The 23,683-nt window shown below is 36.3% G+C and overlaps 1 protein-coding gene across 1 annotated transcript; it reads left to right on the forward strand.

Annotated features, from left to right (window-relative positions):
- Positions 1-349: 349 nt before the first annotated feature.
- Positions 350-21,410, forward strand: acap1 (ArfGAP with coiled-coil, ankyrin repeat and PH domains 1). The gene is made up of 23 exons (XM_046850709.1): positions 350-1,009; positions 3,404-3,461; positions 5,066-5,185; positions 5,692-5,745; positions 5,885-5,943; positions 6,945-7,128; positions 8,263-8,307; positions 8,424-8,519; positions 9,668-9,742; positions 9,840-9,952; positions 10,317-10,368; positions 10,508-10,608; positions 10,824-10,935; positions 11,628-11,821; positions 12,244-12,313; positions 12,478-12,572; positions 13,845-14,038; positions 14,345-14,389; positions 17,571-17,743; positions 18,005-18,114; positions 18,242-18,352; positions 18,539-18,600; positions 20,622-21,410. Exons 1-23 carry the CDS (start codon positions 957-959, stop codon positions 20,720-20,722), a joined length of 2,277 nt encoding a protein of 758 aa, XP_046706665.1. The 5' UTR covers positions 350-956; the 3' UTR covers positions 20,723-21,410.
- The last annotated feature ends 2,273 nt before the right edge of the window (positions 21,411-23,683 follow it).

The following is a 23,683-nucleotide window of genomic DNA, read 5'->3' on the forward strand; positions in this document are numbered from 1 at the left end:
CCTTCTAATTTTCCTCCCACCAGAACATGTCTGTATGTGGATAAAGGTATGTGTGCGTGGTGTCCTGTCATGGACTGGAATCTCCTGTCTAAAAGAGGCTCCTGATTCACTGCGACTGTGAAGTGAAGGAGTGTTTGGCAGTGTGGTGAACTTTGGTCACTAATAATAATAATAATAATAATAATAATAATAATAATAATAAAGACAATCATCAAGTAATTAAAGTTACAATATGCAGACAATGTTCCTTTGACAATGGTTCGCTTGATGGCAGGTTCATCATTAACTTGTAGGAACATCAGCAGGACGCGTAACACCCGGAAGCAGAGCGCGTGGTGGGGGGCGGACCAACGAGAGAGAGAGAGAGAGAGAGAGAGAGAGAGAGCGCGCAGTGTCTGCTGTGATGACCTTAATTATTCCCCGAGGAGCCATCACCATCATCGTTTTTATTTTAATGGTCCGAGGTTCTCCGAAGATCCACGCGCGCAGTCAGTGTGTATAAGTAGTCGGAAGTTTAGTGCTCAGTGGAGCGAAAGATCACGCGCGCTGGATAGGAAAACGAAAACTCCCCTGACTTCGGCTTGCACTTGGCGTTTATTTATTTTTATTTTTATTTTTTATTTTTATGTATGCCTACAAAGTTTAATTTTTATGAATGTGTATTTAATCTGTTCCGGGCGTATGGATAGCAAGGTCAAATACAGAAGGAATTGTTTTATAAATATGAACTTTCCAGGTTAATCTGGGATTGCGGACTCTACAAACTAGTTTGCTGTAAAAGCTGCGGTGTGATTCATTCGGAGAGTTGACAATGAGAGCAAAACACTTGGACACAGTTTAATAGGACTGCATTGGAGTGCGACTTTCAGAACAAACGCAAAGGGACTGCTACAGCTCATGACCCAAGAAGGAGTAATAATATAATACTTTATACATTACATGTTGCCACTGACAAAATGACTGTCAAGATGGAGTTTGAAGAGTGTTTAAAGGACTCCCCCAGGTTCAGGTAAGCACACTGAAGTATGTTTAAAAATAAAAAAGTTGAACCACAAAAAAAAAACTTCCTGTCCTTCTAGTTCAGGGTTAATTCTTAGTCCAGATATTCAGACTTGTCACAGGCATTATCATAAAACATGTTATCTTTCAACTGCACTACTGGTGAAAGTTGTTGTGGGGCTGTTTGACATAAAATCGAGATTACAGTGGAGTGAAATGCAAACATTAAGTTGTCCAGACGTCCTGGCGCTGGAAAAGGGTGGTTTTGGTTAGAGAAATGAATGGGATGAAGATGATTGTAAGGCCATGAATTGAGTCAACATGCAGAGCTCGTATCTGCCTGGCCCTGCTTAACAGTTTAAATGTGAGAAGGATGTACAGCATTTTGTTACTTAAAGTTTTGGCCAAACATTCCTTTTCTAAAAGCATATTTTCTTTGGAGGAAGGAGCAAAACTGAGGCTAAGCGTCTTTATTCCTTCTTAGTAAAATTATAGGTTTGTTGAGCCAAACAGAGAATGACTTCGGAGAGATCTAATACTAGTAGTTAATGTTGTGTTGGGTGTGGCTGTGTTGCACAAAGGTGATGGTGACATTATCGCCACTATCTGTGGTTTCTTGCTTGCTTTGACCATTATTTTTATTTCAAGAATCTAAATTGTTTTCTTTAACCCCCCACAACACACACAGTTAATTTTTTTCTTTTTGGCTGGTGGACTTACACAGTGGAAAGTGTGAGTGTACTGTCCTGAGGATGCATGTAGCAGTTAGAAACAGAGAAGGGGTGGAGTGGGTTACAGAACTAGGCCACAAGCAGGCGGTAATACACCCCCCCCCTTTCTCCTCCCTCTCCCCCCTCTCTTTCCCCATGTTTCTTTCATTATCTCTCTTTGCATTCTACTGTACTGTTATCTCATTGGATAGAAGTGTCTTGCATTCTTTGTTTCATGCCAGAAAACACCTAGGTATTTACAACACACGATCACAGCCACTTTAAATGGGAAAATGAATTGACTGGGAGGGCTCCTAAGAAAAGCCTCGGACATAAACAAAATCCAGGCCCACTAAAGTGCTGCCTCCCGTTGCTAGGTGATGCCTATGTGGGGGATGGGAGAGACAGGAAGTAAAGCGATACCAACATGATAAACATGAGACAGGAAGTGTGTGTTCAGGGGTGGATCTCTACGGAAACAGCAAGTCCCTCTCGAGCACACTGGTGTATGAAAAAACAAGAAGCTAATTCAATTAAACGTGACATAGTTAATAATTATGATTTTGGTATTGTGCAGTCAGAGCCATTATGGTGCATTTTAAATTATTTATTTTCCGATTAAAAACCCATAGATTGTACATTGCAGTGAAAATAACACAACTCTTTATTTTCTCATCTGTTCTGCTTTACTTGCGTATTAGTGTGAAAGTGCTAGCGGAAGCCACAGGGTCTGAACCCTGTGTGTGCTCTCAAAAACTTTTGCAATTTTAATAACAGTAGATTCTTTCTCTCTTTCTTTTCTTTCTCTCTCTCTCTCTCTCTCTCTCTCTCTCTCCTTCTGTGCACATGTACATGCATAAGTAATACACAGGTCAGCTATAACATTAAAACTATATACCTGTACAGTATACTGTAGGCCTTGTGCCCCAAAAAACAGCCGTGACACATTGGGGCATTGACTCCACAAGACTTCTGAAGGTGTGCTTGAATATCTGATTCCGAAACATTTGCAGCAGATCCTTTAAGTCCTAGGAGTTGGAGACTCTTGTTTGTCCAGCAGTTTCCAGAGATACTTGACTGGATTGATATCTTGATCTCATTGTTATGTTCCTTAAACAATTTTTGCCTTCCTTCTTTTCAAAGTGCATGCTGGATCCATCTTTTCTTTTACACACTACACACACTCAGCAGTCTACATGATGTAAAAGAAAATTTCATTCATCAGAATGAAATTCACCTTGTTCCATTGCTCATTGGTTCCAGTTATGATGCACAAGCATTCATCAGTTTGCATCGTGACTCTGTCACTACATACCAGGAACACCACACAAGGCATTCTATTTCTGAGATGATCTGAGCCTTTCATTTAAATATTACAATTTGGCCCATGTCAAAATTGCTAGGATCCTAATGCTGTCAAATTTCTTTTCTAAGTCCAGTTTGTCAGCTTTAAAACCTACATATTTATTTACTGTTAGTCATATTTATTATTAAAATTCACTTTTCACTGTTATTTGGTTTACTGTTATATTTAATGTTATACAATAGCTGATCAGTGAACAAGGAAACCAATGCATAGCAACCATCACTGATCTTCCAGTTTTGTTTAGAATTGTCCTGCAAAGTTGCTGAATTGCCTGAACAATTTGCGTGTTGGTGTTTTTGTTATGTTTAATCTGATGTTCTGTCATCAGGGCAGCCATTGAGGCAGTGGAGGGGGATGTGAGTGAACTGGAGACACGCCTCGAAAAGGTAAGTTGACTGTGAAATCGAATTATTCAGCATCATTTTATTTGTTTTTTGTTTTTCTAAGTAAAAAAAAAATTCAACTCTAAACGAATGAATTACAGTGCTCCCTTTGTCGCATTGCTCTATTAAGAGAAGTGCAATTCTTCCCCTCATTCCTCTCCTACAGCTTCCATTCGCAGATTTTAGTGAAGAGAGATAGTATTCAAACAGTGTTTACATGAACTGAAAGAGGAATAACACATTTAACGGCTTTTGCCCAGCCCCTTGTTCAATTCCCTATCAAAAATTTGAGTGAAAGTTCTCACTAAGTATACAATCACTTTCTGAACTTCCATAATTTAATAATATGACAGTATTGCTGATAATGTACACATCTTATAGCAAATAGTTGATAACATTTACAATGTGTCTGTGTGCCCATGCATTTGTTTGTTTGTTGGAGGTGTATGCGTCTGTTTGTATGTCAATATGTCAGTGACGTTTTACAACTGATTCTTTTCTTACGCTCGAAGTATCAGAATCATATCTGGATAGTAATAGCATGGATAGAAGTGCACATGTAAATATCCTAAGGTGCAGTTAAAATGGATTGCTGAACACTTCAGGGTGGTGTGATTCGTTTAGCCAAGTTTTATGCAATTATAAAGTCATCCTTCTGCGTAAGCCACTTTCAACTAACAACACCCCCCCACCCCACCCCACCCAAGACATTACATGATAACAAATGTGGTCCATTACTGCTGAGATGGATGCTTTAATTCCAAATTAATCATTATGTTTCTATCTTTTTATATCGGTTAGATAATCTAAAAAATGTGAAACGGTATAGGAAATGAGTGGGCAATTGTAATTAGATGATTTTTGCATTAATTTAAAAACATTGCTTCCTGAAAGTGTTTATTAGGTCCATTAGAGTACTAAAGAGTAAATAGGAAATCAGAACTTCCTGCTCATTTTTAAGAAGTGATTCTCAATATCTATGAAAAGTGATTTTTCTAATGTGGAAAAAAAAAAGAAAAACGGCACATGTTCTATAAAAACCCACTTTCCATTACACTTAATCTATTGGACTGTTCCACTTTTAATGCAAATACACAACATTTTTATGTAGTAAGCTCACTCAAGGACTTTTGAGATTTTACCAGAAAAGGTCTTTTAAAAAAAATGTAAAACATGTCATGCCAGCACACAGACTGACTGACACCCTGTATTAAATATAGTAATGATTTCCTGTAAAGAACTCTTTGCTAGGATTAAAATGTATGTAGCGAACACGTATATGCAGAGTGTTGAAACATACCAGTGATACAATTATACTAAATATCAGCACTCTTGAAACTCCATTGCAACTAACAGTTGTATAATTATCATTTAATCAATTGTTAGATGTTTTTAAATTAATCTAATAACTGGTAAGTACTTAATTATGCAGAAATTATGCAGAATTAAATAGCATGTTACAAAACAGCAAAAAAGTAAAGCAATAATGGTGAATACTTTTCTCGTGTTGTACTATATATGGGATACGGCGGTCACATTTCATTGTGGTTAACTGTAAACACGTATAATTTGAAAATGTAACAGCGCTTGTGTTTGGGTGTGTACAGTTGGTGAAGCAGTGTAATGCCATGCTGGAAGCAGGCCGAACATATTGCCAGAGCAGTAAGAGTTTTGTAAATGGACTCCGGGAACTTGGATGCCACCTTTCTGATGAACCAACCATGGGGGTAAGTGATCCACTCAGGTTCTGGATATCCAGATATGAATGTTCATGCAGAGAAAGAGGGCCATGGCTAAAAAATAAGTCATGAGTAGTAGGTCATTAGCTTTTACCAAGTCAGTCTAAACTTGGGATTTACTGCTTTTTCTTTTGTGTGTGCACAGCATGCGCAACCAATTAGTGTTTGGCCATCACAAATTCCACTGCGACCTAGACATCATGGAATGGCTTGTTTAAATTTAACCACAGTTTAGCCCACAACAGCAAATCAGGATGTGATCACTCGTCATTATTAGCAAGGAAAGGAACTTCCACAATGTGACTGACCATTTGTTTGGTCAGTATGGTTTTGCACATAGCATGCAGCAAACATACTGCAGTGGAGAGTAACTATAAAACAGGATGCTCTTTGTACGCTCTTTGTACGTGTACAAATCATGCAGGATTTTATGATACAATTCTCAGTAAGACTTTGGGTCTCTTTAATTTTCTTGCTTGTGGTAAACCCTTTAGGACTGTCTGGAAAAGTTCTCCAAGAAGCTGTCCATCATTCTCTTGGCTCAGGAGGTAAAGCCAGACACACACATTACTCCTTTTCACTGTCACTGATGGTAACTAACAAATATGCTCACTCTTTCTCAGGATGTGTCTCCATATTCACTCACCCTTTTCTGCCGCTCTGTCTTATTCTTTTCTTTCCTGCCAGGAGCTCATTGAAAACACACAGAAGACAGTGAAAATGAAGCTGCAGAGTTTTGTGAAAGAGTGAGTAACCTCCTGGAAGTTTTAAGTCATTAATGAATTGGATTTGTGAATGTTGATGTAAAAACAATAAAGTGTATATGACAATCGCTCATGAAATAATTAAATGTTAAAGGGTGTACAGAAGTCATGCTAATTTGACATAACCTTCCGTCCAGAGATGATGCTGACTGCTGATAATATTTTGCAAATGTTTGATCAGTTTAATGTAATAATATCTGGTGCATATGTCTAAAACACCATATTCATCAGTGTCAGATAAAGTGTACTGTCTTGTGCTCTACCCAGTTTAAAGAAATCCACATGGTGTTTGATGGTAGCATGGAAAACTTCAATTTATGCACAAGCTTAGTGTTGCATAACATGCATACAGTCTTTTAATTTGTTTATCTGATTTGTTAAAGGTTAATTTCAATCCTACAACCCCAATTAATTTTTTTTTTTTTTTTAGAAAAATGTAAATTAAAAGCAGAATGTAGTCATTTGCAAAACTCATATACCCATATTTCATACTTATTAATATTTAAACTGCAGACATGTACCATTTTAAGGAAGAAAGGGTCTGGACCTTTCTCCAGCTGAAATCATTTGGGTCATCATGAAACATAAAATATGATAAAGAAGACTCAGGATTGTTGAGCAAGTAGAATCCTGTGTCAGACACGAACATGTCTGATAATTGTCTCAACTTTTTATGGAACATTTTGCAGACATCAAATTAAAAAGTACTTTATATTTTCCTTAAAATGGTACATTTCCCCAGTTTAAACATTTGATATGATTTTAATGTTCTATTGTAAATTAAATACTGGTTCGTTTGATTTGCAAATAATTGCAGTCTGTTTTTATTTACATTTTCCCAACTTGGAATTGGGGTTGTGTGTCCGTTTACTTTACTTTGAGAACATACCTATTAAGGTCAGCGGTAAGTCGAATTCATACTTGCTTTGGCCAGTAACATGATTTGTTCTTTAACTGTATATAATATTTTCTGTCTATTTTAGTGATGTGAAACGCTTTAAAGATGCACGTAAGGAATTTGAACGCAGCAGTGAGACTCTTGAGGCAGCTTTGGGGAGGAATGCTCAAGCTCCACGGGGAAAACCACATGAGGTTGAGGAAGCTAGTCAAGCCTTAACACATGCTCGTAAATCCTTCAGATCAGGGACTCTGGACTATGTACTGCAGGTACTTACTTATCCAGATATTCACAATCCATGTAAGGTGAAAACCAGAAAGATGCACTATTTTGTTATGATGCACTTTAAAGTTTCATGTTGCTATTTGTTTATTTCCCCCACAATATATTTTTTTTCTATTGTAAAAATATTCTTAATGCAAATAACAATTTAACATTTCTTAGATAACCAATAAGATGCATTTGCAAATATGGCATTTTTTTTTTATTTTTGTCTACGTACTAAACACTAATACTTAATACTAATTCACAAGTAATGTCATTTTAGTACCTATGCAGTGCACTATTCACTTAGTGGGACAGCATTTGTCATTTATCCACAGACTTATGGACTCTGTTGCCTGTTGGGAATTGTCAACTAATTAAACTCAGATGTGTGCATAATTTCATATAGGGATATAGCACACAGGGCAGAAGAAAGTAGTTTCACAAGAGAAACAGCATTCTGCAGAATGTTTATACCATTCATCCTTTTTTTTTTTTGCTTGTATAGAGAATAATCAGCTTTTGTTCACCCGTTTATTAAATACAGACTAACATAGTTATGTCTGCTTTGCCAGTCATCATACGTATTTTTCATCTGTTGGGATCTGTGTGCACAAAGTGGTTGTAGAAGCCACTGTGGCTGTAAAAACTCTGATAGTTAGCACTTTCTTGATCATTAAATTTTACCCAACATAATCACTGCTACTGCAGCACTATTGCAGCAGAATGCTGAATTATCAAGAAGACAATCAGTAAAGCTTTCGCCGTATGCATCGTTTATTTGACCATATTAAACTGCAGTATGTTTGACAAATGCATAAAAGTTTAACTGCAGTGCAAAAATTAGAAGTTATGACCTCATATTTTCCTTCTTGTAGCAGTAAGATCAACAATAATGCATTTCCAATTAATACAATTTGGCAGATTTTGATGCAGTTGTAACCTTAGATGGTATTTCGACTTCAGTCTCAGGACTGGGGAGAAATCACACTAGCTTAATGGTAGATATATAAGTAAAAAAAAAAACACACTCCTTACTTCAGTGGATAATTTTCTAGTATTAGATTAAGACTCTGTCTCACTATTCTTTTTTTTTCTATTCTGCTTTTTTATGATTTTTTTTTTTTCTGTTTTCTTAGATTAATGTTATTGAGTCCAAGAAAAAGACTGATCTACTGATGGCGGTATGTTTCTTCATTCAGTAGTTACTGATGTAATGTTTCTTAAATACAGTAGTAATTGAATCTGGCAGAAGAGAATAACCTTATTCTTTGTGTTTGTGTGTCTGTGTGCAAAACAGATGCTCTCTCTGATGGAAACACAAGCTGCGTTCTTTCAGCAGGGTCACCAGTCCCTCACAGAACTGGAGGAGTATCGTAAGCAACTTGGCAATGAGGTGAGAAGAAGAGACTGCCAAATGGTTGCTGACCTACTCACAGATTATTTATTTACAAATACATCATGGGACATCTGACTTTTCCAGCCATATTTGTTTTTTTCCTCAAACTGTTTCCTCAAAGTTAGAGGCACACAATTGAATAGGATGTCTTTGGATGTGGTAGTATTACATTTTCCCTACACTTGAACAAGGAGACCCAAATCTATAGTGTATGTAATATAATCTTCACTGTGTCTTTTATATAAATCATTATTAAGTGAAACTGCAAAAATACCATAATATTGTATCTAGATTTATGTTTAATTTTGAATTATACATTTCAGATATAAAATAGATAAATGCATTATAGGCAAGCTCTCACTTGACAAGTTTCTTTTCTAATGAAGTGTTTTCTACAGCTCTGGTTATCTAACAAGTAAGTCGTTTGAGACAGGAAGCACAGTCACCTTGTACTGGCCTGAAAAGCCGCAAAACCTGCTACAAAACTTCCTGCCTACACAGGAAATGGTGACAGACAGTGACAGTGTGAGGATTATATTAGAGTGCTTCATCTTTTACACATATATGGCATTAAATGTATAAATGAAACATTATTACAAAAAAAACAAGAGTTTGATGCAAGAGACGTAAATAGTATGTAATTGACAAGTGAGGGAGTGATGCATTATCAATTTGATGAAAGAATGCTCATTGTGACAACAAAGAAATGGATAGAATGTAGTAGTTTGATAGTATCCTGAAACATGGTATAGTAAGATATTTTATATATTTTATGATGCAGTAGAAATGATCAGCCTTGCTTACTGGAGTGGAAGAAAGTCAGAAGAACTTTGATCACAAGCTTGTGACCAAGAAAATTTGATTTGATTAAAAAATTTAAAAAGTTCTAATGCAAAGAGAAAAAAAGAGCAATAAGCATCACAGACCTGTTGACCTGGACAGGAACGCAAATGTCAACACTTCCTGCTTCCTATTCATGGACATATTAAATGTCAAAACCTTTTAACCTGTTGACTATAATTAGCTGTAATATAGCACAACTTGCATTTACTGCATCTTAACTTTATTTTTTAAATAATTATTGCTTATATATGGATGAAATGTATATGGTCAGGAGAATAAGTCTCTTTCTCTCACTCTCTTAGTACACACAGCTTGTTCTAAACTCTGCAAGAGATAAGAGGGACATGGAGCAGAGACATGGTGACATCAAGAAAAAGGTAGTCATGCAGAAACACACACACCAAAATACAGTGCACAGTATTTACATAATGTGTAGCAAATATCATGCTAACATATTTGTGCCATATTTGTCAGGATGAGTCTTATGATGAGTCCATCTTGGACTTCAGCCCAGATGCAGCCAGTGGGATCGCCATTGAGGGCTACCTGTACAAGAGAGCCAGCAATGCCTTCAAAACATGGAGCAGGTGCAACAAACCTCTCTGCTTACTTTGGTTCATATTCAGTCATCTAGCCAGCACCTAAACATCTAATAATAATATTTATCTATTATATATTAATATTTTATATCTATTATGGTAGTAATTATTTCGGTAATGCGATTTTAAGATATTTTAAATATGTTTTCTGATTCTCAATATTGCCATGCATTGAAACCATTTTGCAGTGCATCTCATTTCACAGAGCAGCAGAGGGCTTTCAAATTCAACACTGTGCAGATAAAATGCAGCAATTGCTCATTGCTCTAAACTGTTCTCATTTTTACAAATACAATTGTATTTGGAATGTAATTAATCAGTGCTTTTTTCTCTTTACCCCCTTTTTTTGTAGGCGCTGGTTTTCCATTCAAAAAAACCAACTGGTCTACCAAAAGAAATTCAAAGTAAACATTGCTTTTTCTATTACATATTGCATTTTCATTTATGTAGAAAATCTATTTTAAATATTCGCACTCTGTCTTTTTTATGCAAGTAAGGAAAACATCAAAGGTCTACTTGATTGATGACTTTTTCTGTCCTTAGGAGCAGCCCACTGTAGTGGTAGAAGATTTGCGCCTGTGTACTGTGAAACCCTGTGCTGAACAGGAGAGAAGGTTCTGCTTTGAGGTCGTCTCACCCTCCAAGTAAGTGTGTTTGAGGAGCATAATTTCTGTGGCGTAAAGTTATTGTGTAAGATGGTCAAGTGATGTTGAAAATGTAAAATGTGTATCTGTACATATACAGTGCCTGTGACTAGATTTTTTCATCCTGTACGTGTGTAATCTGCCTACACTGATGCTTCACTGTTTGTTTGTGTGCGTGTGCATGTGCGTGTGTGTGTGTGTGCATGTGTGTGTAGGAGCTGTCTATTGCAGGCAGATTCGGAGCGACAGCAGCAAGGCTGGATGAGTGCTGTGCAGAACAGCATTGCTTCAGCATTTCAGGATAGAAGAGAGGAAGCATGCAGCCCTGTAAGACACAAACATACATACACATTTAAATAAATTAAATATTATCAGGTCAAAAAAAAATGTGCCAAAGTGACAGATAACAAACTCATTAAAAGGCCTGTGGAAACAAGACAACTGCATGTCCAAATAAAAAATTGCTGTATTTGAATGGTCATTTATGCAATATTTCACAAGCTTCTTCAGAGTTGAGAAGAAACTGCTTTTGACCTGCTGTTCAGGCTGTGTGACAGGGCAGTGTAAAACATCCGGAGGACAGTGCTGTCAATACATTGTCTTGAACAAATGAAGCACCTGCCAGTGCTTTCATATTATTTCTAAAACAAAATAGTTTATTTTTTCATTTTGGCTCTAAACTGAATCGTTTAATTTTCCAGGTATCTATTTAGGAATGTGTGAATAAAGTTTTAATTAAACCTTAGTATGGTTAGATATAATCTGTATTTAAATAAATATTATTGTTGTATGCTTATGTAAATAAGGAACTAATGAACAGGAGCTCGTTTCCATGCAGCTAAAGCTGATGCATAATTTGTGTTTAATCACCAAACAGTTTGAATTAATCAGTCATTCATGCCTCGTTTCATGTACACCATTCTACTCTTTTTTTTCTTTGCGACATTGGTGAATTAGTGCTTATGTAGGTAGGTACACACACATGATTATACACTATTTGTATGTGTGTTTTGTTACAGAGAGAGCGCTGCAGCTCCGTGTCAGCAGGCACTATAAATCTGTGTATGGGAGAGCAAAAGGACTATAAAGCCTTGGAGGAGGTGCAGGCTATACCTGGGAACTGCCAATGTTGTGATTGTGGAGAACCAGGACCAGACTGGGCCTCCATTAACCTAGGCATAACACTGTGTATCACCTGCTCTGGAATACACAGGTAATACACCCTCACACACACACACACACACACACACACACACACACACACACACACACAAAAATACAATTTGTTCAAAAATTATGTATATGAATCACAATGATCCAGGAGAAAACGGCATCATTTTGCCTGTCACTCATCTTGTTTGTCTGTTCAGAAATCCTCTTGCACCAACATTCAGGTGCTCTAGTCTGAATCTGAATAGAGCAACTATATTTGTTTGGTTTTTAAAACATCTCTCACCACATTCTCTGAACAAATCCAGTTAAAAACATATACAACCGAGAATCAAGAAGCAGACAAATGTATCTGTTGTCCTTGTAGTTTCACCATGCCAAAGCACAAATGCATTTTTAAAGAATTCTTTATTTATGGTGATTTTTAATTACATTATTAACAGACATCTTTTATTGTTTCTTTAGGAGTCTGGGTGTCCATTTCTCTAAAGTACGCTCTCTAACTCTGGACTCTTGGGAGCCTGAACTCATAAAAGTAAAACACTCACAGACCAATGTTGTTTTCCCTTTTCCATGATTTTTTTTTCCTAAACATTTTACAATTTCATGGCAGTTGAAAATGTATTAAAATGGGTTCTTGATTATTTATTCCTTCACAATCTTCCACTGTCACTTCTTTGTCTTTCACTCTCTGAGTAGCTGATGTGTGAATTGGGGAATACTGCGATTAACCGGATCTACGAGGCACGAATTGATGAGATTACAATAAAGAAACCACACCCTTCCAGTCCCAGGTATGCATTGTTTTCTGTTTTACACCCCCTGTCATCAGGGATACCACCAGGCTTTCAAACAGATACTTTAAAAGTTTTTCTTTGTACTCAATGGAATCACTACTGGATATTTCTGTTCTTTATAATGTGTTAGAAAATCAGTCGATTTAAAAAGCACAGTGGATTTTAGAAGACACAAGTGAGGAATCCGGATGCATGTGACAAGTTGCCCAGGTCCACATATTTGTTTCTCGATGGTAATCAAATGCAAAACAAGTTCTATGCTGTGATAGGGATAGATATTCAAACAAAATGTGGATTTGATTTCAGATCAAGCTTGTGCTGGCTCAGTAGTTAATGTTACATTCAAGTCACCAGTCTCTATACAATGAAGAGACCGGTTTTCAATAAAAATGCATTGTCTCCGATTGCCTTGTTGCTTCAAGCCTCCATATTTGTGAATACAGTCTAATTCTTATAAGTTTTAACCACAGCAATACTAAGCTATTACTGAGGAGGCCCTTATTCACCTACCCAGCTTAGTTATTAGTCCCGTTGGATAAAAGCCAGTTGAGTAAACCTGAATTTAAAACTTCACCTTGATGTAATGGTTTTTATGTATGGGCTGTTATACTGCCCTCTGCTGTCTTCTAACTGACATTACGAAACATACATTACCACATGCCCCAGACTACTAAAGACATAACCACAAAGGGAAAAAAAAACTTTAATGTCTTTGTGCTCTCCTCCCCTGCATGCACATCAGAGAGGAATGGCAGGTAACAGTGATGAGGCTGTTTCTGATGATTATTAGAGTAATATATAATGTTTATATGAATATGTATATATATGTGTGTGTGTGTGTGTGTGTGTGTGTGTATATATGTGTTTGTGTGTTTGTGTGTGTGTGTGTGTGTGTGTGTGTGTGTGTATGTATGTATGTATGTATGTATGTATGTATGTATGTATGTATGTGTATATATATATATATATATATATATATATATATATATATATATATATATATATATATATATATATATATATATAAAATAAAATATCCTGCATTTCATTGGCTCTGTTCATGTACATTGCACAATGACAATAAAGTTGAATCTAATCTAATATTTTGAGCATGATTTTGAGTATGGATTTAACTGAAAATTGCTGCATTGTACATATATAAGCATGAATTTTAAAGACCGTAAGAGTGAATGTAACTTATGCCGCTAGGTTATTAATTAGGTTTTGTGTTACAGACTGTCAGATTGCATTGTTTTATCATTTCCTCAGGCAGGATAAAGAGTCATGGATACGTTCTAAATACGTGGAGAAAAAATTCATACACAAGCTTCCTGAAACAGGGCGTGGGACGCCACTGCGTCGCTCCAGTGCACGACGTCATCGAGCAACAACGCAAGAAAAACTAATCCAACGTCCTCCCATTAAACCCAAACCAAATAGAGCCACTCTGGCTAGGAACACAGGTTAGACCCACCACACACACACACACACACACACACACACACACACACACACACACACACACACACACACACATCATGTGTGAATATACTGTAAAAACACTGTGTATACAATAGTGCAGAGTGATGGAGACTACAGTTGGCTGTTTATTATTTACATTCTGGTTTGTGTCCAACACAAACAAAAACTAGTTAAATTAAATGCAATCATCATAAGGGTTGGAAGCAAAAATGTTATCTGTAAATATGTTTGTATTTTTTTTTTTTAAATAAGCTAATTGAATACATTTTATGCGATGTCTTCTGCAGGCCTGACCCCAACTGAAATCATGAACAGTATTGGCTCTCATAAAGGTATTTCTCTTTCTCATACACACACACACACACACACACACACACACACACACACACACACACACACACACAAATTCACATCTTTTGTTGTAGCATTTAGTTTACAGTGTTCTTAGCTCTGTGTGTGTGTGTGTGTGTGTGTGTGTGTGTGTGTGTGTGTGTGTGTGAGAGCACCTGTTTCTGTAAGTATAGGTATATATGTGGGTGTTTGTTTGTTTGTATGTCTTGGTGGAAGAAACTGTAACAGTCTGACTGTTAAGTCACCAATGTTTTCATATATTTTTTTAGATAGCAGGAGAAAAGTGTGTGAGGTCACACTCAATTGTTTGGCAGTTCAGTGTAAATTCATATTTACAATATTTGGCGGTCGCCTTTAGCTGAGCAACTTACAATTATTTTATTAATACAACTGAGCAATTGGGGTTAAGGACCTTGGTCTAGGGCCCAGGAGGAGTAGAGGTAGTGCTGGGATTTTACCTTTCAATCAGTAGCTCAATGCCTTAACCACTGAGCTATCACTTCCCTTTTTGGATGCAGTATTGGAAGAGACCCCAATGATCGCTTTAGTTGTCCTGCTGCCAGATCTCACAATCTGAAACGGCCCACTTTCCAAACCCGGCAGTAATGCAGCTACTCGGCACGCTCTCAAAATGAAGTCACCTTTAGCATGATAAAGAAACATTTGTCAGTGCATTCAAAATAAATTGGCAAAAATGCAAAAAAAAAAGAAAAAAGTTTTCACATTTCTACAAAAATCTCTGCAGAGAAAATAAAAGGCAGTCAACATTTACGTTTCATTTGATGCCTAAATCCAACAACTATTTAAAATTATCAGTGTAATCAGAGCAACACTAGGTCTCTCTCTCTCTCTCTCTCTCTCTCTCTCTCTCTCTCTCTCTAGATAGATAGATAGATAGATAGATAGATAGATAGATAGATAGATAGATAGATAGATAGGTAGGTAGGTAGGTAGGTAGTGTATGTACAGAGCGTGAAATATTTATTTGATCCCCTGCTGATTGAGAATGTACCCCTTACAAGGAATTTAACAGTCTAGAATTTTTTGTGGTAGGTTTATTAACAGAGAGAGACAGAATATAAATATATTATTATTAAGAAGATCCATAAAAAAATTAAAGAACATTATAAATGTATTTGTATTTCATTCAATGAAATAAGTATTTGATCCAGTACCAATCGGCAAGAATTCTGACTCCCACACACCCAAATTAGTTCTGTCTCTTTAAGAAATTACTCCTAATATCAACTTGTTAAGTGTATAAAAGACACCAGTCACAGAATCAGCCGTTTCCATTTAAACCTGTTCAACACTATGGGCAAAATCAAAGAGCTGTCAAAGGACAACTGGGACAAGATTGTAGACCTGCACAAGGATGGAATGGGAGACAAGACCATCAGAAAAAAGCTTGGTGAGAAAGAGACCACTGTTGGCATGATAATTCAAAAATGGAAGAAATACAAGATAAGTCATTTGTCCTTGCTCTGGAGCTCCATGCAAAATCTCACCTCTTCAGGTAAGTATGATATGTTGGGGATCAGCCCAGAATTACATGTGAGGAGCTTGTTAATGATTTTAAGGGAGCTGGGACCACAGTCACTAAGAGAACCATTTGTAACACACCGAGGTCCCTCTGCTCAAGAATGCACATAAACAGGCCCCTCTGTATTTTGCCAATGAACACCTGAATGATTATCAGAATAGGATTAGGAGAATGAGATACGGTCATTTGAGACCAAAAATTAAGCTCTTTGGCATCAACTCGACTCGCCATGTTTGGAGGCAGAGAAATGCTGAATATGACCCCAAGAACACCATACCCAATGTCAAACATGGAGGAGGAAACATTCTGCTTTTGGGGCTGTTTATCTGCTAAGGGTACATGAAGAATTCACAACATGAACAGGGCCATGCACTGTAGAATCTTGGATGAGAACCTGCAGGCCTCAGCCAGTACACTGTCATGCTGGAAAACCCATTCATGACCCTTCAAAGACCAAAAAAATACGGCGAAGGCAACAATCTGATGGTCTTGTCGCCCATTCCAGCCTTGTGCAGGTCTACAATCTTGTCCCAGTTGTCCTTTGACAGCTCTTTGGTCTTTCCCATGGTGGTGGAGAGGTTTGAATGAAAGAGGCTGATTCTGTGACTGGTGTCTTTTATACACATTACAAGTTGATATACAGTAATTGATTAACTATTTTTTTAAAGAGACAGAACTAATTTGAGTGTGTGGGAGTCAGAATTCTTGATTGTTGTTACAGGATCAAATACTTATTTCACTTGATCAAATACAAATTAATTTATAATCTTTCTTTAAAGTTTTTTATCATTGATTTTCTTTTTATATTCTCTCTCTCTCTCTCTCTCTCTCTGAAAAAAACTACCATAAAAATTCTAGACTTGTAATTTATTTCTTAAAATTATTTCCCCCACTATATTTAGAAATATATACATTCGTTTATTTAATGAACATGGAAAGGTCACAATATTTTTGTTTCACTTTACTGCACTATGAGAAAATTATATATTTAAATTAATTTCTGTGTTGATAGCTACATTAACATACAACTTATGGTCTATTTAAAGCTATCCTTTTTTTTTGCAGTGGACCTATACACAATGCAGTAAAAAAAGAAAATAATAATAATGTTATATATATGATATGCTTTCGCATGTGTACTGGCAGATAATTTGTGCTAAAATGTAGTGTTAGTAGTAAAGTGTGTGTGTATGTATGTATGTGTGTGTATGTATGTATGTATATATATATATATATATATATATATATATATATATATATATATATATATATATATATATATATATATATATATATATATATATAGTATCAGTGTTGTGTAGCAGCAGTGTATTTAAATAATTTGTTTAGGACTTGCTATAGTGTTTCTAGAAGTGGCTTAATAAGTAAGCCTATAAAGTAGTTTATTAAAACAAAATAAAAGTATGGATTCCTTTGATATTTGCTTTAGGCACCACTGCAAGTTTCAAGAAGTAGATCATTTCATTATTTGCCTGATGATAAACATAATTAAACTTGCCACAGAATAGTTAAATGATGATGTTACAAATACTTTATCACAAAGAAGACTTTCTGTGTACACTCCCTCTTATTCTATGTGTATTTGTGTGTGTCTGCAGATGAGGAAGAAGTGGAGGACTTGAGTGGCCTTCATCCGGGTGCCCTGCTCTACCGTTCTGCAGCACTTCAGCATTTCCCCGTTATGGCCGATGCGTTAGCTCACGGAGCTGACGTTAACTGGGTTAATGTGGCTGAGGAGAGCAAAACACCACTCATACAGGCTGCGACCGTGGTGTGTCTATATATACGTGGGCGCAAGTGTTTATAAGAATGTGTGTGAGTGTATTTGTGCAGCTTGTGGTGTCAGCATCATGAGCAGAGCAGAAGGAGCATTATGTGGGCTGTGTATGTGTGGTGTAACAGGAAGTAGCACTGACATTTGACCAGTGTGAAAGTGCATGGTGTGGTGTAGGCTCTTTGTGTCTGTTAAACATAGACCGGTTTGTGCATATTTAGTTTATAAGGCATTTAAGATGTATCCTTGTTTCTACAGAATTCTCTGGCAGCTTGTGAGTTCTTGCTGCAGAATGGTGCCAATGTTAATCAAGCCGACTCAAATGGAAGAGGACCCTTACACCACGCTACTATACTGGGACATACAGGGTATGCACTCGCATGCACACACCTCAAAACATTACTTACTCAAGGTACTGAAATTAAACTTGAAAAATGTTTCATGTATGAAATCTTACATACAAGTCCTAGTACATGACAACAATGTGTTGTGCAGGGTGGTGTGTTTGTTCCTGAAGAGGGGAGCCGACTACAACAAAAAGGACATCAATCAAAAAGACCCGATCACCATAGCTGTAGATAGTGCCAATGCTGATATTGTTACACTGTGAGTTCTTTGTTAAATTCCTTATCTTAATCATTTGCAAATCAGGCGCTTACTCAATCATGACAATGTGAAAAATATTAAGCATTAGAATATAAATTCAATCGAAGCCTTACTAAAAACTTTAGAGAGTTTCGAGAGATAACTGATATAAACAATGACTGAACATCTCTTTCTTTTTCCACACAGCCTCCGATTAACCAAGATGAACAAGGAGATGCGGGAGATGGAAGGCGGTTTTGCCCAATCAGGTCACTCTGAGGGGCTGGGTGGTGCTGGGGGAGTCGGGTCTGGGGATCTAATTGGTCAGACCAAGAAAAGCTTCCAGGCTTTTAAAAATCATCTTAGTGGCTGGGGTCTGGGAGGGCAGAATGAATAGGTGGAATAGGTGGAATGAAGGCGATGGAATATGGACATTGAAATTCTGGGCAGTTTCTATCACTGGTTCAATTTGATCAAATTATATCATATAAGGTCCTTACATTTTTTTCAGAAACGGATATTAGCGCAACACCCAAACAAAGCATTTACAGGTTTCCTGAAGAATACGACCTAAGGCATATTTAACCAGCAGAATGTTTGTGGTCAGCAGAGGGCTTTAGACGTCGCATGCACCACATTAGACATGCTCGTTTAAGATCCAAAAGCTTAGCGTTTCCGATTAAATATTTTTTTTAATTTTATTAAAGTGGTATAATTTAATATAAACAAACAGAAATCATTCAGCAAGGAGTCCTTTCTGAAGTCTGACACCAGAGAACGTCTTATTAAATTTTTCCACCAGCATTGAAAGCTACAGTGAACATTTTGTTCTTGTATAATAAAATTTAAAGTGTGCAATATGTATAATTTAGCCCCCTGTATAATTGTACAGTGTATATAGTTATGTACATTGTGTATATTTAATTTAATCAGTGCTATATATTTGGAAAATGTTTACATGTTTGGAGTAAGTGAACACTGTCAGGAAAGGGAAAATGTTACATGAGCTGTTGCATGCTTCCAATGCTCTTTTGGTGAAAAACAGTAGAAGAAAATGCTTAAGGATCGAGGGCTATCCTATTAGCAGATGCTTGTTAAGCAATTAATGTGGCAAAGGAGCTTCCTCATGGCAGCTTGTCTCTATGTCAGTGTCTCTCTGTGTAAATGTGTGTCTCGCTGTGTCTGTGCGTGTGTTTGTTGTTGTCCTGAGATGGACGGCCAAGTTTCCACTGCTTGCAGTGTGTCATCTGCGCTGCGTGTCCAAGGTAATCGATCCTGCAAGCTGTTGTGCGTTTACTTCCTTTTCCTTCTTTGCTCTTCCAATGTAAAATGCTCTGCTAATAACACACCGATGGAATGCGATTATTAGACATCTGTATATTGGCTAATAAGTGACATACTGACATGATTCTGGGATCCTCAAAATAACCAGGTTGATTTTGATTTGGTTGATCAGATTCAGTGTTGATCCAGGATTTTAGACCAGTATTTTTACAATAATTATACTGTTGTCTAATCAGTACATCCCTAAGCATCACAATTTCCCCACAAATTTTCACTAGGTCGCATGCTGCTTTTAGACTTTCCAGGCTAATATTAGGAAAAAAGGAGAAGGAACTTAAAGATGCTCATGTTGCAGTGCAAATCTCCAGTTTTACTTTAGAAATGCTTTTCTGACACTAACATTTAATACAACATTAAATGGCCTTCTGAATATATGTGTTTTGTTTGTGTGTGTGTGTGTGTCTGCATTTGTGTCTGTACTTGTGTGTGCATGTTTTTACAGTCATGTCCTTTTTGTGCCATTTGACATTCAGACAACAACCAATAACAGAATACTTTAACAATAAGGTAGAGAAATGCTGGTGTATACTGTGTACTGGTGGAGAATTTTTACAAGGAGGGTAGGGAATATCAGGTGTGCATGATAAAAGCACAAAGTGAATAGGATGTAGTGAGGAAGGAAGCGGTGTACATACCTGTAGTTCTTTTGACAGAACTATAATTTCACTCGTGAGGACATGTTGCCAGTCGATTTGGAATTCTTCTGGTATAAACACCAGTTTACGCTCTTTACCAAGCATTTTGACATGGACCAGGATAGTTGGGAAATGCAGGTCACTGTGTAGAGTTACAACTGGGATTGAGAAGATCTGCAATTTTACTTTGTGTTGCAAATGTTCATCATATATTTGTCATAAAACAAAAAGAAAATACATAATAATAATGCTAATTCATTCAACCCCTTCTTTTTCTTTTCACTCTAAATCTTCTCTCTCTCTCTCTGCAGGTGATGAAACCTATCAAGATATCTTTAGGGATTTCTCCCAGATGGCTTCCAACAACCCTGAGAAGCTGAAACGACGCAGTGCTGATATTAAAACCCCATAACCACCAGGTGCACAACTGCACTGGTTTCTCTCACTATCTCTAATATACAGACATGAACTGAAGGATTTAATGTTACTTCATAAGTGTGTCTTACTTTTTTGAATTGTCATCACCTGGCCGTGACACAGAGAATTCAGTTATGAACTTTGTATACTATGGTACGTTACTGATCTTTGAACCTGAGGTCACTAAGGTAACTAGACCGTAGGGCCAGCTCATTTCAGTTTAGCAGTGTTGCTGTGCTGCTGTAGTTATAGCTTTCCTCTGTGATCGCCAGTGTTCTCTTTAACTACAGTGGTATCAGGACTTTGTAGAAGGACTCTGAGTGAAGACACTCGTTTTTTACATTGTCAAATCAAATTTTTCTAATCATGTTATATTCCTTTTTTCAAAATTGAAGTAATGCATCAAATAATAAATGTTCGGGGATTTTTGAATCAGTTTAATGGATTGGATTAAATTTCACTCTAAACAGTTTGTTTGTCTTCTAGGGAAACACAGCTTCTTGACCAAACTGTGCAGTAGTCATTGACAAACTTTTAATTCACTGCAAGTATTTTCATTACCAAAATGACAATGTTGTGTTTCATAAGCAATGTTTTTTTCTGTCTTGTTTCTCTAAACAAATTATTTTGACAAGAACTTCCCAGAGAAAAATAAACTTGCTTGCTTGTGTGCCTTCTTTTAATTCTGAGATGTACCAGAAGTGATTATTATGCGCACATAATGTCAACAACTGATGCGCATATCTATATATCTATATCTATATACATATATGCATGCATGCATCAGTTGTTGACAAATTCTTAAGTTACATTTTATACCTAAGCATCATCAGAGTAACATCACTGATATCTTCCCTCAAACAATAGAATCAGAAAGAAACTGCTTTATTACAATTTTATCCAGAATATCTTAAAATACTAAAATATATAACTGCATACTTAAACCAACGTACTTAAACTAAAAAATACAAATGTAATCAAGTATGTGTATTTAGTGTCCTAGAGGAAAAAATTGTCAAAAGCAGAGGAACATGTCATCAGATGGCAACAAATCCAATTCTGTTTACATGCATGAAAGTTTGTTCAAGAAAACTAGGTTTATAAAAATACCATTAATCATGATCGAACAAAAAACTATACACTTCAGTATAAAACATGCATGCACACACATCTGTTATAAATGTACATTAAATTAATACTTAATACTAAAAGTTAAGTTTTTAATGCTCTAATCAACATGGGCATGGACAAATATGGATGCTTTATGCAAATGTATGTTTATTATTAGTGAAACCAGATTCAACATCGAGCATGAAGACTAGTCATGTTTCAAAGATCATAGATGTTTTTCAAAAACATGGTTCATGTCTATTAGACACAAAAAAATAAGAACATAGAAATACCAGGTTCCTATTACTTCTCTTTCTTTGCACGGAGCCAGTTGCTCAAACAGACAAGCATGTTAACATTTTCAGATGACAGGACAGCTAGTAAAAATACTCTTATAAATGTTTGAAAGTAATTATGGTGTTTTAAATTATATCAATTGACACCAAACAGATGGTTTTAATTGCTGGAGGGGTGCATCATAGCAGATTTTGGTGCTTGATTTGAGACTTGGCGCATCAGTAAAACTAATTTTTAATGATGAAAAAACTTCTGGGGGAGTTTATTGTATTTTTCTATCTGGGTAAAGAAATGACCTTGTGATTGAATGTGTTGTGTGGAAGGTTTTATTTATATGTTTAATAAAAATGGTTAAACAGAAATGCATGCTGCATTAATTGCTCATTAATAAAAAAATATGAATTGCGCTAACATGCTAGTAACGCGTTCATTTTGACAGCCCTATATATATATATATTGATCTATTGTGTGTGTGGAATAAGGCTCGTGTGTTTATCTTTTAGAGCTCAAAGCAAATCAAAGTCTCATTTCAAAGTAACAAGGCACTGTCAAGTCTGTCAGGATATTTCAGTAGCGTGCACACAGAATACACACCAGAAGTAGACTCTGATCTAATGACTGTTTTATGACAGGGAATGTAAAATCAGGCTTCTAATTCCAAACCAAATAAGACATATGCACCATATAATAACCCTAGGTTTGTTTCTAATTATGGGCATTACATAGACTATATTAAATAGTAAGACAGATAGAATAGCAAGGAGTTTTCTTAGTAACTGCTGAACAATATTTAGTTTAGCTGGTTCATTCAACACGTAATGTTTAATCTCAACAGATGTGTTATGGTGACCTCAGAGAAGCTGAAATAATGTTCAATGGGTAACTGACTTTCACTCACTGATGTCTCCTTGGAATGTCTCCTTGGTAAAACTGAGTAAGACTCTTAGCTTTGCTTTAAGATGACCAGATACTGTTAAATGTGAAACCTAATTTGCATTTAAACCTATAACTATACAGTTTATGTAATTAAAAGTGCTTTCCAACCAGGCCAAGTGGAGGATATCAAAAAGCTAAGAACCACAATCCAATACACTTTAACACACACCTTAGGCACACAAATTTAGGTCACAATCTAGACAAATGACTGAAATACTTCGAAGTAAAAAAAAAAAAAAAAAAAAAAACCCTAAAATAATTAATCATCATAATATAAGTTATAAAAGCATGTTATTATACTTGGCATTTTAAAGCATAATAAAATAAGTTACTCATAATGCAGCACTAGTACCCTGAATGTTCCTTTGCTAATGTCAGAGTAAAGGTCATCTTCACAGCATGTGGGCATGCCTACAATTCTGACCAAAAACGCAGCATTTCTTTTTAAAGTTGACAGTGAAAAAAAACTCACATGCGTAAGGTTTCAGTGTACAAAAATATTGCAAATATGTATTACAATACTCAGCTAGTATTCCGGTACTGGATACAACATTCTGAATGAATTAAACACTTGTTTTGTGTAAAAAATATTAGTCTTCTGCTGAAAATATAT

Source organism: Silurus meridionalis, chromosome 6 (genome assembly GCF_014805685.1).
Source record: "Silurus meridionalis isolate SWU-2019-XX chromosome 6, ASM1480568v1, whole genome shotgun sequence".
In the NCBI taxonomy this organism is placed as follows: Eukaryota; Metazoa; Chordata; class Actinopteri; order Siluriformes; family Siluridae; genus Silurus; species Silurus meridionalis.

What these genes read in the sequence shown, in the direction of transcription:
- acap1 (XM_046850709.1), top strand. Translation starts at nt 957, where the DNA reads ATGACTGTCAAGATGGAGTTTGAAGAGTGTTTAAAGGACTCCCCCAGG. An exon ending in TCTACCAAAAGAAATTCAAA is followed by an intron (nt 10,369 to 10,507) that starts GTAAACATTGCT and finishes TTCTGTCCTTAG; the next exon opens with GAGCAGCCCACTGTAGTGGT. An exon ending in CACTCTGGCTAGGAACACAG is followed by an intron (nt 14,039 to 14,344) that starts GTTAGACCCACC and finishes TGTCTTCTGCAG; the next exon opens with GCCTGACCCCAACTGAAATC.